Here is an 18,218-nt window from a genome sequence, read left to right on the forward strand (position 1 = left end):
CAAATCCGAAGTTTTTTTGCCTTTTTTCATCAAGTTTGCTTGCCGCCACCATTTTCTAGCTAAATCATGTGACAAAAGCTTAAAACCTTGACCCCATTTACCTTAGAAGTGTTCAGAACCTGTACATTCAACACTAGAAACCTCGACTCCAGGTCAACAGCGTTGTTAGTACAGGCCGCCGCTAGATGGCGAGATCGCTTGGTGGGGCCGTCTCCACAGTGTTGAATTGCTCACAGAAAAGGACAATTTTATGCTATAAAGACAAAGCCGGAATCAATGCAAATACCACCCTAGCAAATGGAATTAAATGGACAACAGTTCCAGATACATACACGTTCGCTCGGTTCTGCAATAGCGTGGTTTCAGTGTTGGAGGAGCGTGTAACGTTGCCGCGATGATACCGCCCCCGAAACAACAGCGCGGGTATGACGTCAACGCATAGCGCTGCCATCTATTAGGAACTGAGGGAACTATTTCACAATGTCGCTCATTTCCAGTGATGATGCATATTTTAGGAAAATCAGTCAGCTCATAATGTTCTTCCCAAAATGGTCCAAATCGCCACAATAGTAAATTTAAATTACGACACTTCAGAACTTCCGCCAGGACTAGTAGATATTTGTTGCATCTCATGATCTACCTTCCCCAAAACCTGCCATACTTAATCCCCAAGTGTGTCGGCCAAACTTTTGAATGAAGTGAGTAAAACACACATCTTTACAACCAGTTGTCTGAATATTTACCGTGGGCATGGAAATAATTTGCATTCCCGATTATGTTTTATACGATTATTCTTTTCCAGTAAGCGCAGTTTTTTTTATTGCAGCACCTGGTCTGTCATATCATGATGTGCATTTCGCATAGAAATGTTATTTTGCAGGAAAGTAAAAGTGGCAAAAACCACAATGATCAATATCCTACTTGGGACTTGTACTTCATGAGCAACCCTCCTAAATTCACCATTGCCTCATTTAGGGCATGACTAATCGATAATGCCTTCTAAATCTCCCAATATCACACAAAAACATTGGCCTAACTGATTCCTCGCCACAGAAAGCAGGCGCCTTGATACCAGTGTTGTCGTGGTCACAACCGGAGAAATATTTAACTATCCAACCAAATGAATTTATGTCGCCGAAGGGCTTGTTCATTTATTTATTCGCACACGTAGAGAACAATTGAACAACAGGTGGAATTTCATGCAGCGTGCTGTGTGGTACTTGTATTAAGATAGTACACACATTTCGTGCACTTTTTTTGTAAATAACGCACCCAATCGCTTGTTATAATCTGCGCCAGTTCGAGTACGCTGTGTTTGCTGAAAAACCCTCATTTTTTCCAAAAGCTAAAAAACCCTCATTTTCAAGAGTGTTGTTCAGGTACGTTAGTAAATGTGCAGGCTCTGTAATTCTATGCTCTTCCTGTAATTTTCATATGTTCGTCCTGTAACCTTCCATGTTCCTCAATATTTATTACATAATTATAATAACAAACGATGGACGGTGCAGATGAACAAGAAATACAAAAGTTGCTGATTCAATTATACCCGTAATACAAAGTAAGTAGCGCCGGCGTAAGTAGCTGTGGGTATACAGTCAAGAATACATATGGTCGTAAGGTTAGAAGGTGAAATGCTTTGTTTGAATAAAAAAATTGTGTACACGAGAAAATATAGATGTGCTCAGATTGGGGATATCTTGAATGCCATAGATTAACAAATACATGTATACAGTTTCTCTTTTTGACAACCTCGGGAGACGGATTGTTGAACCCTCTAATGTGATAGCTAGATTTGTTAGTACTAAATTCCTGGATTCCGCATAGCGAGGACAGTCTAGGAAATAGTGAGTGTAGGTTTCGTTGGCCAATTGGCAAGCGCAACGTTTACTTTGGAGTATATTTCGTGTTGTAAAATTAATACGAAATCTACACAATAGCTGAGAACACCTTCGCAGTCCTACCCCAAAATCACGCCGAGTTTGAGGGAAGTAAAGCTTTTTATAGTTGCATTCAAAAGAGTCAATCGATGTAGGCCTACTGGTCCTGAGAGGACGTGGGAGAGAATTCCAATATGCTATACTAGATATTGTAAAGCTCGATTCAACCAGTTTCCTCAATATCAAGTGGTGTCCGGGGTTCTGATATTTTACCTCAACACAGAACATCAAAAACTGTGTGTGTTTTTTTTATCTAGCAAACGTGCATATTATATTCATGCAATATTCAAAGAAGGTGATTGATATCAGATGTTTACGTTTGTAAATGTGTAAATGATCCTTTACTATTTATGATTATTATAAAGATGAGAGTTTCAGGCATAGAATTACTAAAAAAATGTCTTTCTCGAGAAAAAATCTATGAGACCAATTACTACTTATTGTATCCGGTACTTAGCTTTCATTATTTATTTATTTTTGGTCCAGGCAGTCTACTCTCATCTACAATAACATCATGAGATCACATTCTATTTTGCATTTTGTATTTGAATATTTACTTACAGTGTTTTTCAGCTAGATCTGGCCAACAGTTGGTTGACCTCTTGTCACTAAACTGAAATTATGATAGCGTGATCACAAATAATATATTAAGCAGAGGCTGTTACATCGGTTCGTGTGGCACTGACCCCAAACAATCCAGACATATCATATGGGAGGCCTTCAAAGGGATATTTCTTACTGTCACAAGTCTCATTGCACCAACGTAAATTGGTCAGGCCAACTTCAGCATATGCACTTTCGATTATCTCGTTGCTTAATGGAAAGGCTTTGAACCTCTTGTTACCAACAGAGTAGAACGTTTCACCCTGAATCCCGACCACGAATAATATTCCCCCCGGCTTCAGAAGGGAGGTCACGTGTTTAACAGCACTCCTATATGATGATTCGTCACAACACGCTACTTCCAAACAGAGGCTGGACGAGATGACGTCGAAGGGTTCCAAGACCAACGGGGCCAATGGGTTCTCTTGGTGAACATCACATGGTACGACCCGTTTGATTGCTTGCCGGATGTGGTCTTGTCTGAGTTTCCAATCATCGCTGAAACGAGACAAAGTTTCGGTGAGGTCGACAACAGGGCAAGGTTTTTCAAGCGGTTTCCAAGAGTCGAGTGGTGTAAAGAATTGATACCGAACTGGAGTTATTGGTCGTCTCACCGAACACCGCGAGGGTGGCGCTACATGTAAAATGGAGGCCAAAATCGACGCGCCTCATCAAATGAACAGTTAATAAATTCAAATATATCATAGCGTTAGCCTCATAGCATAATTGCTTAACTCATATTAATATTGAAGGTTTTGAGAAAAACTAAAGAACCATTTTTGTAGACAACGCTTAGGAAATTTTGATTCGAACTTTAACAAAAACTTATAACAGATGTCTCAACATTTTTAAAACCATTAAATAAGTAAACAATGCTTGAATAACACAGAAAAGTGACATAGACATAAAATTTTCACATTTTGGCCAAAATATGACTTAGGCAATTATGCTATGAGGCTAACGATAGTATAATTACATTAGTACATATTACAGTACGTTCCTACCTTTTCCCTTCTAGTTTGCACACATATTCAAAGTATCGTTGACAGTTGTGGGCATCAGGGTCACCATTCACCCATTTTAGGATTTCATCCAGATTCTGAGTTACATAATCTGAGCAGACGATATCTGAACATCGACTTCCAGCGGAAATGACGGAATAGATACTGGGGCCAGACCCTACATCAAGGAGTCTGCTACCATCACGAATTTCTGCCGCAGCTGAAGAAAAATACACATTTGTTGGCTCACCGTAGGGGAGTCTATACAATACCGCAGTGTCCGTCGTCCGTCGTCGTCCGTCGTCGTCGTCGTCGTCGTCGTCGTCGTCCGTCGTATCCTAGTTCAAAAACAGTGGCACGTTTCTTAACCGCTAGGCCTATGAACTTAAAACTTTGTACACATGACCCCCTAGGTCAGATGACCCGTGACACTAAATTTCTGTCCGATCTGATTCTCTACTTGGCCACCAGGGGGCCAAATGTGGATATCTAAAAAGTGTGATATCTCGCTTATTAGTGACTTGTTTTCGATGAAACTTTTGTTGTAGGTACTCATAGCAAATATACATCTTATATCATACGGGTTTTTAATTTGACCTACTTTTCAAGGTCACAGAGGTCATATGGCGTAAATTGGCCGTTAGAGTGTAAACTATGGCACGTTTCTTAACCACTAAAGCTATGAACTTGAAACTTGGTGCATATAACCCCCTACATCAGATAACCTCTGATGCCAAATTTTGGCTTGATCTGATTCTTTATTCGGCCACCAGGGGGCCATAATGGAAAAAGTAAGAAGTGCAATATCTTGCTTATTTTTAGTGATTCGTTTTCAATAACATTTTTATGGTAGGTTCTCCTAGCAAGGATACATCACATATCATATGAGTTTTTGATCTGACCTGCTTTTCAAGGTCACAGAGATCAAATGGCGTAAATTTGTCGTTTGATTGTAACTATGGCACGTTTCTTAACCACTAAAGCTTTGAACTTGAAATTTGATACACATGACTCCCTACGTCATGTCACCTCGGACACCGAATTTCGATCTGATCTGGTACTCAACTCGGCCACCAGGAGGCCAAAACTAAAATAGGTAAAAAGTGCAATATCTCGTTTATTATTGACTTGTTTTTGATGATATTCTTATGGTACTTACTCCAAGCAACGATACATCACATGTCATACCGACTTTGGTTTGACCTATATACTATACATGTACAATGTGTCTTAATCTGGATGAATTACAAAGCACCAAATATCTATACGGTGAGCACAATGGCCCCTGGCCGTTTCATTTTTTTTTCATCAATGATTTTCGACGTCGTAGTCGTCGTCGTCATCATCATCATCATCTTCATCATCAACATTATCGGAACCCGCCGATGAACTCCATCAAAAACTTTAGGTGACATCAAGTTAAGATCATTCTTTAATCGATGATTTATATTGCCATTTCGCCTATTGCCATTTTGCAATCGTCACTTCGCCTAATTGCCCTATTTACCTATTGCCTAATTGGGTAATTCCCATATTTCCTAATGGAAAACATGTACCAGGTGCTAGACATGTTCTGAGAAACGAGAAACTACGAAGTTGGTAAGCGAAAGCTTTCACGGTGTGAAGGTTAGCACACAAGAGACAAACGATAAAATTAGGTAATTGTGCAGAGAAAAAGAGGAACTAAAGTCTGAAAGTCTCTGGCTTCTAATGCAGGTGGATCCCGGCCTTTTGTGATGAAGTTTTGCTCCAGAACAGACAAATACAAAGTGAACAGCAATACACCAGAAACCTGATGGGATCGAAGTACCAAGTTCACGAAGAATTTCCGAAAATCGTAAACGACAGGCGCAAAATGTTTTTGCCATACTACAAAAAGGCTAAATCAGATGGTAGTCGTGCATCACGAAATAGGGACGTGTTATACGTCGAAGGAAGGAAAATCACGGTTGACAACATTAATTGTCCGGTGAAGATAATGCATATGCGAAAATTAGCCCATGGTGACTAGGCAGCGGATGATCGGCGTGATACCCCCCAACCGACAAGGAGGCGCACCCCTAGGAAGCCGAGGGTCGAAAACAAACCTAACGACTCTAACAACAATACTGCGTTTTCCCCAACCCCCCGAAACGCAAACGCCAACGCCTATTCCATTCTTCGACATCGTGCTCAGGTAGCATCAAAGCGATTCCGTGGATTCATCCGGCTTGCAACCCCTAACGAGTTGAGCCAAAAATTTTGGATATTCTTCCGCCTATCATAGCCACTGAACTAGCACCTATACGAGTTGGGACATGTCATGCAGAGTTCCTGAAACCGGGTGCAAAAGCTTTTCAATAGATTGGGCGTCATCAGATTGGAATGTGTGTCAGCCGGGTGATCAGCTGTTGCACTGTCCTGTTTTGTGTGTTTTTTCCTGTTTTATACAAAAATCGAAATATTTCGAAAATGAGCTGACAAAGCTACATTTTTTATCGCATTTTTCTCGAGCATTAGCTATTGTGCTTCCCGTGAAAACCGGCATTTTGGGATTTACCTATGAAGAAAGATTTTTAAAATCGCGTTTTCTTGTGATTTAGGGTCTTGTTTGAAATGTTTTTAGCCTCAAGTGCAACGAGCGAATCCTGCGCTAATTACTGACTTGTATTCACTGAATAAATGAGGTGAGATCCTGTAGAAAAAGGGGATCACGGCCTTTCCAGTGGTGTGCTCACTAATTGGTCATTCGTTAAAAAGCGCCATCTAATCGCCTTTTGAAATACAGTAGAACCTCCCCTAGCGGACACCTCTGCCAGGCGGACACCTCCGCATTACGGACATGTTCGTTCAGTCCTGATTTTTTCTAAGTCTTTTGCTTTAACCAAAACCTCTGTAGAGCGGACACCTCTCTATTCCGAATTGCACCAAGGCCATGGTGACTTTTTGGTCCAATCACCTCACAATTACGGATAGTAAGCAAAAACAATGGCTTCCCGTGTTCACTTAGGTGGTCGATTAGACCTAACAGGTGTGAAGTTTGCGTATTTGATGAACATAATTAGACACTGCGTTCAGCGTTAATTACAGGGTGGAGTGAATTCAATGTCCGTTGCTCTCCTATGTTTCGTTTAATTTTCTTCACTTCTTATCACATTGCCAAGCTACTGTATATTCTTACATTAATTGCAGTCCATTGAGTTGTTTGTCCCCTTGTGCTCTAATTACAAATAATAAAACTTGATGTGTAGTAGCTCAATCAAATGCTTTAAAACAACTAATTAAGGATGTACGCTGTCTATGTAGTATGTAGCGTACGAACACAACCTGCATATACCAATGTTGGCAAATTCATATGACATCCACTAGAATTGCCATAAGGTATTACAATAAAGTAATTTCAAGTTCGCATATAAATTGCATCAAATTGTTTGAAGTAGTTAATATTCAAAATTAAATGGAATATGTAATACCCCGGTACGCAGACTTAGCTTCACGACCCCCGTGTTCATACACATGAATCCACGTTTTGGACAATAATGGCATAACCTCCCTATTAAGGACACCTCTACATTACGGACACCAACGCCTAGTGCCATGGGTGTCCGCAATAGAGAGGTTGTACTGTAGCTTTCATTTGCAATTGAGAGAATATCCTGATGTCACGCACTTTCGGGAGAACTGTTGCGCGTGACCTCAGGAGCTCGCACAATTGGATTGGCTTTTGCGTTGGCGTTTTCGGGCCTTGCGAAAACTCCCTTTCCCGAATTAAAGCTTGGAGTTGAAATGTGTGTGGACTGAACAACCGGTTAGAACAGGCCGATTCCATCGACTGCATTAAAGATTTTGACATTTTAGCTTTTCAAGAAAACAAATCAGATGAGGTTGACAGTTTCGCACCTGATAGGCCTACATGTATTCAATTAGATAATAGCCTAAGGGCACTATCTCAGGCCAGTAAATTCACTCCATTGTTTGAAAACGGACTTCCCTTGGGTGAAAGTACCTGAACCCCTCCAGAAGGACCCCTCCGGAAATCATGGCTACAATATGGCCGCCGCGCCTGGCATATTGTGTTATTTTCACTTTTTTGATAATCAACAAGCAATTTCATGCACATGTATGCCAAAAACAATGGCCGCCGCGCCTGGCATATTGTGATATTTTGACTTGTTTAATAATCAACGTGCAACTTCATGCACATGTATGCTAAAACAATTTTTTTGGAATAACAGTCTGATTCTTACCCATTAGCTCATGAAGCATCTCTGACATCTTGTCGTAGAACCGGCTTTCCTTCGTGTGATAATTATCCAAAAAGATTTTGGTGTCGAAATGAGTTTTGTAGTCGACTCCAGATAATATTGCCGTCTCAAATGATTCGGAAGCTGGATCGTTAGCCATGATAAGAAGCAATGGTGCAAAGTGCCTACGGGCGCAGAAAGCAGCTAACCTCCCCGACCTGTCCTTCTTGAGTCCTGCACCAGGTTTTCTGCGTTTACTGATCAGTGCGCTTCTGTGCGGCTTATTATAAACCGCGATATGAGAAATCACGAAATCGCGAGTTGAGTAATCATTTTTTTCTGCCACAAGATTTTCTACTTTCCTGGACCATGACAATCACCATTTCTGATGATGCTGTCCACTTCTCCATTCAATGATAGTAAGGCCGAAGACAATACAATGGTTACATGCAACTGCATGTTCATCTTGACCGCACATCGTTACACACATCGTTACAACCAGTTGTCTGAATATTTACCATGGGCATGGAAATAATTTGCACTCGCGATTATGTTTTATACGATTGTTCTTTTCCAGTAAGCGCAGTTTTCTTATTGCAGCAGCTGGTCTGTCATATCATGATGTGCATTTCGCATAGAAATGTTATTTTTCAGTAAAGTAAAAATGGCAAAAACCGCAATGATCAACATCCTACTAGTAGGCCATAAATCTACCGTATGTAGCCTACACACTATATCAATTTACGGCTTTTTTATGCTTCGGAGCAAAATGCAGTTACCACATCCTATAGTAGGGTAGCGCATTCTCATTCCGTGAGATATCCATTTTGCCCTATTCTGTATGATGATTCTTAACACTCGGAATTCCATAGGTATGATATTTCACTCCCATGCAATCGGATTGAAACTAGTTGACAGTGGTGTATCCAGAAATCCTTAGAAGGGGTGGGAATCAGTGAGATGCCATCTTGAAAACTTGGTTGGTACGAGGGCCCTGCCCAAGAAATAATTTGGAATCTATAAGTGCAAAATAATGCAGTTTTCTTGCCATCTCTGGGTCCTGCTAAACTTGGACTGAGGCACATTCAATATTGCTCTGCGGGGGGAGGGACTTGTACTTCATGAGCAACCCTCATAAATTCACCATTGCCTCATTTAGGGCATGACTAATCAATAATGCCTTCTAAATCTCCCAATATCACACAAAAACATTGGCCTAAGTGATTCCTCGCCACAGAAAGCAGGCGCCTTAATACCAGTGTTGTCGTGGTCACAACCGGAGAAATATTTAACTATCCAACCAAATGAATTTATGTCGCCGAAGGGCTTGTTTATTTATTTATTCGCACACGTAGAGAACAATTGAACAACAGGTGGAATTTCATGCAGCGTGCTGTGTGGTACTTGTATTAAGATAGTACACACATTTCGTGCACTTTTTTTGTAAATAACGCACCCAATCGCTTGTTATAATCTGCGCCAGTTCGAGTACGAAATACATGTACACATAAAAAGGTACCAAAAGAAGAGCAGAGACGGATGCATATTTGTGTTTGCTGAAAAACCCTCATTTTTTTCAAAAGCTAAAAAAACCTCATTTTCAAGAGTGTTGTACAGGTACGTTAGTAAATGTGCAGGCTCTGTAATTCTATGCTCTTCCTGTAATTTTCATATGTTCGTCCTGTAACCTTCCATGTTCCTCAATATCAAGTGGTGTCCGGGGTTCTGATATTTTACCTCAACACAGAACATCAAAAACTGTGTGTTTTTTTTTATCTAGCCAACGTGCATATTATATTCATGCAATATTCAAAGAAGGTGATTGATATCAGATGTTTACGTTTGTAAATGTGTTAATGATCCTTTACTATTTATGATTATTATAAAGATGAGAGTTTCAGGCATAGAATTACTAAAAAAATGTCTTTCTCTGGAAAAAATCTATGAGACCATTTACTACTTATTATATCCGGTACTAAGCTTTCATTATTTATTTAGTTTTGGCCCAGGCAGTCTACTCTCATCTACAATAACATCATGAGATCACATTCTATTTTGCATTTTGTATTTGAATATTTACTTACAGTGTTTTTCAGCTAGATCTGGCCAACAGTTGGTTGACCTCTTGTCACTAAACTAAAATTATGATAGCGTGATCACAAATAATATATTAAGCAGAGGCTGTTACATCGGTTCGTGTGGCACTGACCGCAAACAATCCAGACATATCATATGGGAGGCCTTCAAAGGGATATTTCTTACTGTCACAAGTCTCATTGCACCAACGTAAATTGGTCAGGCCAACTTCAGCATATGCACTTTCGATTATCTCGTTGCTTAATGGAAAGGCTTTGAACCTCTTGTTACCAACAGAGTAGAACGTTTCACCCTGAATCCCGACCACGAATAATATTCCCCCCGGCTTGAGAAGGGAGGTCACGTGTTTAACCGCACTCCTATATGATGATTCGTCAGAACACGCTGCCTCTAAACAGAGGCTGGACGAGATGACGTCGAAGGGTTCCAAGACCAACGGGGCCAATGGGTTCTCTTGGTGAACATCACATGGTACGACCCGTTTGATTGCTTGCCGGATGTGGTCTTGTCTGAGTTTCCATTCATCATCGCTGAAACGAGACAAAGTTTCGGTGAGGTCGACAACAGGGCAAGGTTTTTCAAGCGGTTTCCAAGAGTCGAGTGGTGTAAGGAATTGATAACGAACTGGAGTTATTGGTCGTCTCACCGAACACCGCGAGGGTGGCGCTACATGTAAAATGGAGGCCAAAATCGACGCGCCTCATCAAATGAACAGTTAATAAATTCAAACATATCATAGCGTTAGCCTCATAGCATAATTGCCTAACTCATATTAATATTGAAGGTTTTGAGAAAAATTAAAGAACCATTTTTTTAGACAACGCTTAGGAAATTTTTATTCGAACTTTAACAAAAACTTATAACAGATGTCTCAACATTTTTAAAACCATTAAATAAGTAAACAATGCTTGAATAACACAGAAAAGTGACATAGACATAAAATTTTCACATTTTGGCCAAAATATGACTTAGGCAATTATGCTATGAGGCTAACGATAGTATAATTACACTAGGACATATTACAGTACGTTCCTACCTTTTCCCTTCTAGTTTGCACACATATTCAAAGTATCGTTGCCAGTTGTGGGCATCAGGGTCACCATTCACCCATTTTAGGATTTCATCCAGATTCTGAGTTACATAATCTGAGCAGACGATCTCTGAACATCGACTTCCAGCGGAAATGACGGAATAGATACTCGGGCCAGACCCTACATCAAGGAGTCTGCTACCATCACGAATTTCTGCCGCAGCTGAAGAAAAATACACATTTGTTTTTTTTTCATCAATGATTTTCGACGTCGTAGTCGTCGTCGTCATCATCATCATCATCTTCATCATCATCATATTCGGAACCCGCCGATGAACTCCATCAAAAATTTAGGTGACATCAAGTTAAGATCATTCTTTAATCCACACCTTATCCGATGATTTATATTGCCATTTCGCCTATTGCCATTTTGCAATCGTCACTTCGCCTAATTGCCCTATTTACCTATTGCCTAATTGGGTAATTCCCATATTTCCTAATGGAAAACATGTACCAGGTGCTAGACATGTTCTGAGAAACGAGAAACTACGAAGTTGGTAAGCGAAAGCTTTCACGGTGTGAAGGTTAGCACACAAGAGACAAACGATAAAATTAGTTAATTGTGCAGAGAAAAAGAGGAAATAAAGTCTGAAAGTCTCTGGCTTCTAATGCAGGTGGATCCCGGCCTTTTGTGATGAAGTTTTGCTCCAGAACAGACAAATACAAAGTAAACAGCAATACACCAGAAACCTGATGGGATCGAAGTACAAGTTCACGAAGAATTTCCAAAAGTCGTAAACGACAGGCGCAAAATGTTTTTCCCATACAACAAAAAGGCTAAATCAGATGGTAGTCGTGCATCACGAAATAGGGACGTGTTATACGTCGAAGAAAGGAAAATCACGGTTGACAGCATCAATTGTCCGGTGAAGATAACGCATATGTGAAAATTAGCCCATGGTGACTAGGCAGCGGATGATCGGCGTGATACCCCCCCCCCCCCCCCCCCAACCGACAAGGAGGCGAACCCCTAGGAAGCCGTGGGTCGACAAAAAAACTAACGACTCTAACAACAATACTGCGTTTTCCCCAACCCCCCGAAACGCAAACGCCAACGCCTATTCCATTCTTCGACATCGTGCTCAGGTAGCATCGAAGCGATTCCGTATATTCATCCGGCTTGCAACCCCTGACGAGGTGAGCCAAAAATGTTGGATATTCTTCCGCCTATCATAGCCACTGAACTAGCACCTGTCCGAGTTGGGACATGACATGCAGAGTTCCTGAAACCGGGTGCAAAAGCTTTTCAATAGATTAAGCGTCATCAGATTGGAATGTGTGTCAGCCGGGTGATCAGCTGTTGCACTGTCCTGTTTTGTGTGTTTTTTCCTGTTTTATACAAAAATCAAAATATAACGAAAATGAGCCGACTAAGCTACATTTTTTAACGCATTTTTCTCGAGCATTAGCTATTGTGCTTCCCGTGAAAACCGGCATTTTGGGATTTACCTATAAAGAAAGATTTTTAAAATCGCGTTTTCTTGTGATTTTGGGGTCTTGTTTGAAATTTGGGGTCTTATTTGAAATGTTTTTAGCCTCAAGTGCTTCGAGCGAATCCTGCGCTAATTACTGACTTGTATTCACTGAATATATGAAGTGAGATCCTGTAGAAAAAGGGGATCACGGCCTTTCCAGTGGTGTGCTCACTAATTGGTCATTCGTTACTAAAAGCGCCATCTAATCGCCTTTTAAAATGGCTTTCATTTGCAACTGAGAGAATATCCTGATGTCACGCACTTTCGGGAGAACTGTTGCGCGTGACCTCAGGAGCTCGCACAATTGGATTGGCTTTCGCGTTGGTGTTTCCGGGCCTTGCAAAAACTCCCTTTCCCGGATTAAAGTTCTGAGTTGAAATGTGTGCGGACTGAAGAACCGGTTAGAACAGGCCGATTCCATCGACTGCATTAAAGATTTTGACATTTAATAGCTTTTCAAGAAAACAAATCAGATGAGGTTGACAGTTTCGCACCTGATACATGTATTCAATTAGATAATAGCCTAAGGGCACTATCTCAGGCCAGTAAATTCACTCCATTGTTTGAAAACGGACTTCCCTTGGGCGAAAGTACCTGAACCCCTCCAGAAGGACCCCTCTGGAAATCATGGCTACAATATGGCCGCCGCGCCTGGCATATTGTGTTATTTTGACATTTTTGATAATCAACAAGCAATTTCATGCACATGTATGCCAAAAACAATGGCCGCCGCGCCTGGCATATTGTGATATTTTGACATTTTTGATAATCAACAAGCAATTTCATGCACATGTATGCCAAAAACAATGGCCGCCGCGCCTGGCATATTGTGATATTCTGACTTTTTAGCTCACCTCTAAGCAGAGGTGAGCTTATCCCATTACGTGGCGTCCGTCGTCCGTCGTCGTCGTCGTCGTCGTCGTCGTCCGTCGTCGTCCGTCGTCCGTTAGCAGGGCACGTTTCGTAACTGTTAGAGCTATTGAGTTGAATCTTGGTACACATGTACCCTTATGTAATGACACCTTGGAGACCAAGTTTCGGTCCGATTCGTTTCATGGTTTGGCCACCAGGGGGCTAAACGTTAAAAGTGAAAATATGCAATATCTCCCTTAATAGTAGTCGAGAAATTTTGAAAAAAATATGGTAGGTACTTCTAGCAAAGGTGCATCATATATCCTCCGGGTTTTTGATTTGACCTCCTTTTCAAGGTCACAGAGGTCAAAGTTTGCTGATTCACTGAACAGTAGCATGTTTCCTATCTATTTTAGCTAGAAGGTTTTAAACCAGTGTGGACATGTATCTGGGGATTCTCTATTCCACCCCTAAAATTTCGGCCGTTCGGACATCAAATATGGCCGCCAGGCAGCCATCTTGAAAAATAAACACAGTACTATTACTCCGAAACTAATGATCGGATTGCAACCAAATTTGATCTGGATGTACATGTATATCTATGTACTCTCTACTAAATCCTTGATTTTTTATCAAATGAGATAGCCAATATGGGTGCCAGGCGGGCATCTTGAAAAATTCTTAGTTTGGCCACCCGGGGGCCAAATTTAATGTCCAAAGTTAAAATGTTTGATTGCTCGTTTAATAGTGGTCTGATTTTCATAAAATTTTTATGGTAGGTACTCCTAGCAAGGATACATTTCATAAATGTGGGTTTTTGATTTGACCTACTTCTCAAGGTCACAGAGGTCAAAGTTTTCCTATGGCACCGCCATTTTACAATGACGGCACGTTTTGTCACTGCTTTAGCTACAGATCCCTAACTTGGTACAAATGTACCCCTATACTCTTAGACTAAACTGCAGTCTTTTTCTGATTCTCAGTTTAGCCAGCAGGGCCCCAAATGTTAATAGTGGACTCTCCCCTGAGGGTGCCTTGAAATGCTGCTAAGTGGGATGTCATAGTCTAAGCCGAGGCAAATGCAGGATTAATTAACCTCTACAGAGCCCTAGGAATTTCAGATGATGGTTGTTCCTTGTACTAGACACAAGCAAACAACATAATTATCCTATTCCTAAGCATTTCCATAATGGGTCATCTGTAAACCAAAGGACTTTTTGGCTCACCGTAGGGGAGTCTATACGATACCGCAGTGTCCGTCGTCCGTCGTCGTCCGTCGTCGTCGTCGTCGTCGTCGTCGTCGTCGTCGTCGTCGTCGTCCGTCGTATCCTAGTTCAAAAACAGTGGCACGTTTTTTAACCGCTAGGCCTATGAACTTAAAACTTTGTACACATGACCCCCTAGGTCAGATGACCCGTGACACTAAATTTCTGTCCGATCTGATTCTCTACTTGGCCACCAGGGGGCCAAATGTGGATATCTAAAAAGTGTGATATCTCGCTTATTAGTGACTTGTTTTCGATAAAACTTTTGTGGTAGGTACTCATAGCAAGGATACATCATATATCTTACGGGTTTTTAATTTGATCTACTTTTCAAGGTCGCAGAGGTCAAATGGCGTGAATTGGCCGTTTGAGTGTAACTATGGCACGTTTCTCAACCACCAAAGCTATGAACTTGAAACTTGGTACATGTACATATAACCCCCTATATCAGATAACCTCTGGTGCTGAATTTCAGCCTGATCTGATTCTTGACTTTGCCACCAGGGGGCCAAAACAGAAAAGTAAGAAGTGCAATAGCCTGCTTATCAGCAAATTGTTTTTGATGAAATTTTTATGGCAGGGACCCCTAGCAAGGTTACCTCAGATGTTGCACGATTTTTCGGATTTGACCTACTTTTTAAGGTCGCAGAGGTCAAATGGCGTAAATTTGCCGTTTGAGTGTAACTATGGCACGTTTCTCAACCGCAACAGTTATGAACTTGAAACTTTGAACAAATGACCCCCTAGGTCAGTTGACCTTTTACACTGAATTTTGGTTCGGTCTGATTATTGACTTGGCCACCAGGGGGCCCAAACTCAAAACTCAAAAAGTGTGATTTCTCGCTTATTACTGATTTGTTTTTGATAAAAGTTTCATGGTAGGTACTCCCAGCAAGGATACATCACATATCTTACAGGTTTTTGATTTGACCCACCTTTCAAGTTCACAGAGGTCAAAGTTGAAAACTTTACCGTTCTTGGTACGTTTTGTCGTTGTTCAATGTAAAGAGTTTTAATTTTGTGTAATGATGCATCTAAGAAGCCACTATTTGTATGCCAAGTTTCAGCCAGATCGGAATTCAAATATGGCCGAAATTGCATGTTTTGTGGGTTTTTCCTCGTATTGTGGCAATCCAAAGGTCGTGAGTTCAAACCCCGGTAAAGGACAGCCAAAAATATTTTTATTTTTCATCTTTTCCTTTTTTCTTTTCTGAGTTCTATCTTACATTTTCTTCATTTTTAACTCACCTCTTAGCAGAGGTGAGCTTATCCCATACCGTGGCGTCCGTCGTCCGTCGTCGTCGTCGTCGTCGTCGTCGTCGTCGTCGTCGTCCGTCGTCGTCCGTCGTCCGTTAGCAGGGCACGTTTCGTAACTGTTAGAGCTATTGAGTTGAAACTTGGTACACATGTACCCTTATGTAATGACACCTTGGAGACCAAGTTTCGGTCCGATTCGTTTCATGGTTTGGCCACCAGGGGGCCAAACGTTAAAAGTGAAAATATGCAATATCTCCCTTAATAGTAGTCGGGAAATTTTGAAAAAAATATGGTAGGTACTTCTAGCAAAGGTGCATCATATATCCTCCGGGTTTTTGATTTGACCTCCTTTTCAAGGTCACAGAGGTCAAATGGTGTAAATTGGCCGTTAGGATGTAACGATGGCACGTTTCTAAACTGCAATGACTATTGATACCAAATTTGGTACACATTTACCCCTTAGTCAGGTGATCTCAGGGACCGAAGTTTGGTCCAATATGATTCACCACTTGACCACCAGGGGGCAAAATCCAAAAACCTTAAAAATGTGATTATTCCTTAACTTCTTGCCCGATTGCCACCAATTTGATATCATGGGTACATCTAACCACCATACAGTATATGTCGCACAGGTTTTTAATTTGACCTTCTTGTCAAGGTCACAGAGGTCAAATGGCGTAAATTCGCCGTCAGGCCGTAACTATGGCACGTTTCTTAACTGCAATGACTATTGATCACAAATTAAGGACACATGTACCACTTGGTCAGGTGATCTCAGGTACCGAAGTTTGGTGCGATCTGATTTGCCGTTTGGCCTCCAGGGAGGGGGCCAAATCCTAAATTCTTCAAAATGCCATTATTCCTAGTAATGACTTGCCCGATTTTATATCATAGGTACATCTAATTCTAACAACCATTCAATGTGTCACCCGGGTCTTCTTGGTTTGCCCTACTTTTCAAGGTCACAGAGGTCGAATGTACTGTAAATTGGCCATTTTGGGGAAATTGTAATTGCTTGGACCTACATCAAACCTAACACTACATGACACAATACCATGCTCTTTATCCATCTTTCCTCCACATGAGGTGAGCACAATGGCCCTGGCCATTTCATTTGATTTATTTGGTGCCATAGATTTAATTAGGCGGCCATCTTGGAAATCGTTTTTTGCCGATTGCTGTAGTGTAACGAGTGATGAAATTGTTATGGTCAGGTGGATGTGTCTACATCACATATCACCCTGGTTTGTTATTTGACCTACCTGTCAGGGTCACTGAGGTCAAAGTTAAAAATATATTCACCGTGACCATTGTCATGGAGTGGCACGTTTCTTCACTATCATTTTCACCTGGACTCTACAAGCTTGGAACCACAAGTCTCGGATTCACCACTTGGCCAGGGCCGGCTCTGAACTGGTCACAGATGCATGTATAAATTATGAGAGGCCTACATACTGTAGCACTTTCTGTAACTGTCTACTAAAAATACTTACGGTGAGCACAATGGCCCCTGGCCGTTTCATCTTTTTAAAAAGGTGTGTTAATGCTGATGACTTGTTGCATGGAATTGCTTATTTGTTCTTTTGGTAGGCATGCCTTGCATGTTTTGCTGCTTCAAGCTTTTGTTCTGCTGCTGTTTTAACGATTACTGGTCAGATCACAAAAATTGTCATACCTGTAGTCACCTCAATTAAATTCAACTTACGCATTATTTTATCTCTCATGTAATTTCATTGTAAAACATTACTTCATTTCTTTCTTACATTTAAAACCATGCTAATGCTTCATCCAGCTTCCCTTCACAAGAGGTGAGCACAATGGCCCTGGCCATTTCATTTAATAATCAACATGGAACTTCATCCACATGTATGCAAAAACAATTTTTTTAATAACAGTCTGATTCTTACCCATTAGCTCATGAAGCATCTCTGAAATCTTGTCGTAGAACCGGCTTTCCTTCGTGTGATAATTATCCAAAAAGATTTTGGGGTCGAAATGAGTTTTGTAGTCGACTCCAGATAATCTTGCCATCTCAAATGATTCGGAAGCTGGATCGTTAGCCATGATAAGAAGCAATGGTGCAAAGTGCCTACGGGCGCAGAAAGCAGCTAACCTCCCCGACCTGTCCTTCTTGAGTCCTGCACCAGGTTTTCTGCGTTTACTGATCAGTGCGCTTCTGTGCAGCTTTTTATAAACCGTGATATGAAAAAACACAAAATCGCGAGTTGAGTAATCATTATTTTCTGCCACAAGATTTTCTACTTTCCTGGACCATGACAATCACCATTTCTGATGATGCTGTCCACTTCTCCATTCAATGATAGTAAGGCCGAAGACAATACAATGGTTACATGCAACTGCATGTTCATCTTGACCGCACATCGTTACACACATCGTTACAACCAGTTGTCTGAATAT

General features: G+C 41.1%; 2 protein-coding genes across 3 annotated transcripts in view; both read right to left on the reverse strand.

The window, feature by feature from the left end:
- The window catches only part of LOC135499893 (nicotinamide N-methyltransferase-like), a 66,375-nt gene extending 58,129 nt beyond the window's left edge, over positions 1–8,246 (reverse strand). The window contains exons 1-3 of one of the 2 annotated variants that reach the window (XM_064790920.1): positions 7,768–8,229; positions 3,545–3,761; positions 858–3,038 (exon numbers count right to left, since the gene is read on the reverse strand). In XM_064790920.1, the coding sequence (XP_064646990.1) occupies positions 2,585–3,038; positions 3,545–3,761; positions 7,768–7,924 (828 nt within the window). In that variant the 5' untranslated portion in view covers positions 7,925–8,229 and the 3' untranslated portion in view covers positions 858–2,584. Of the gene's footprint in view, positions 1–857; positions 3,039–3,544; positions 3,762–7,767 lie in introns of those variants that run through there. The other variant, XM_064790924.1, reaches the window with a different exon arrangement.
- Positions 8,247–9,069: 823 nt separating this feature from the next.
- On the reverse strand, positions 9,070–17,965 carry LOC135499892 (nicotinamide N-methyltransferase-like). Its single transcript, XM_064790918.1, has 3 exons — positions 17,708–17,965; positions 10,898–11,114; positions 9,070–10,391 (listed from the first exon to the last, which is right to left on the reverse strand). Exons 1-3 carry the CDS (start codon positions 17,862–17,864, stop codon positions 9,935–9,937), a joined length of 831 nt encoding a protein of 276 aa, XP_064646988.1. The 5' UTR covers positions 17,865–17,965; the 3' UTR covers positions 9,070–9,934.
- Between the last annotated feature and the right edge of the window lie 253 nt (positions 17,966–18,218).

This window comes from Lineus longissimus, chromosome 15 (genome assembly GCF_910592395.1).
Source record: "Lineus longissimus chromosome 15, tnLinLong1.2, whole genome shotgun sequence".
Taxonomy (NCBI): Eukaryota; Metazoa; Nemertea; class Pilidiophora; order Heteronemertea; family Lineidae; genus Lineus; species Lineus longissimus.

What these genes read in the sequence shown, in the direction of transcription:
- LOC135499892 (XM_064790918.1), bottom strand. Translation starts at nt 17,864, where the DNA reads ATGGCTAACGATCCAGCTTCCGAATCATTTGAGATGGCAAGATTATCT. An exon ending in GATGCTTCATGAGCTAATGG is followed by an intron (nt 11,115 to 17,707) that starts GTAAGAATCAGA and finishes ATTTTTCTTCAG; the next exon opens with CTGCGGCAGAAATTCGTGAT. An exon ending in TGCAAACTAGAAGGGAAAAG is followed by an intron (nt 10,392 to 10,897) that starts GTAGGAACGTAC and finishes GTCTCGTTTCAG; the next exon opens with CGATGATGAATGGAAACTCA.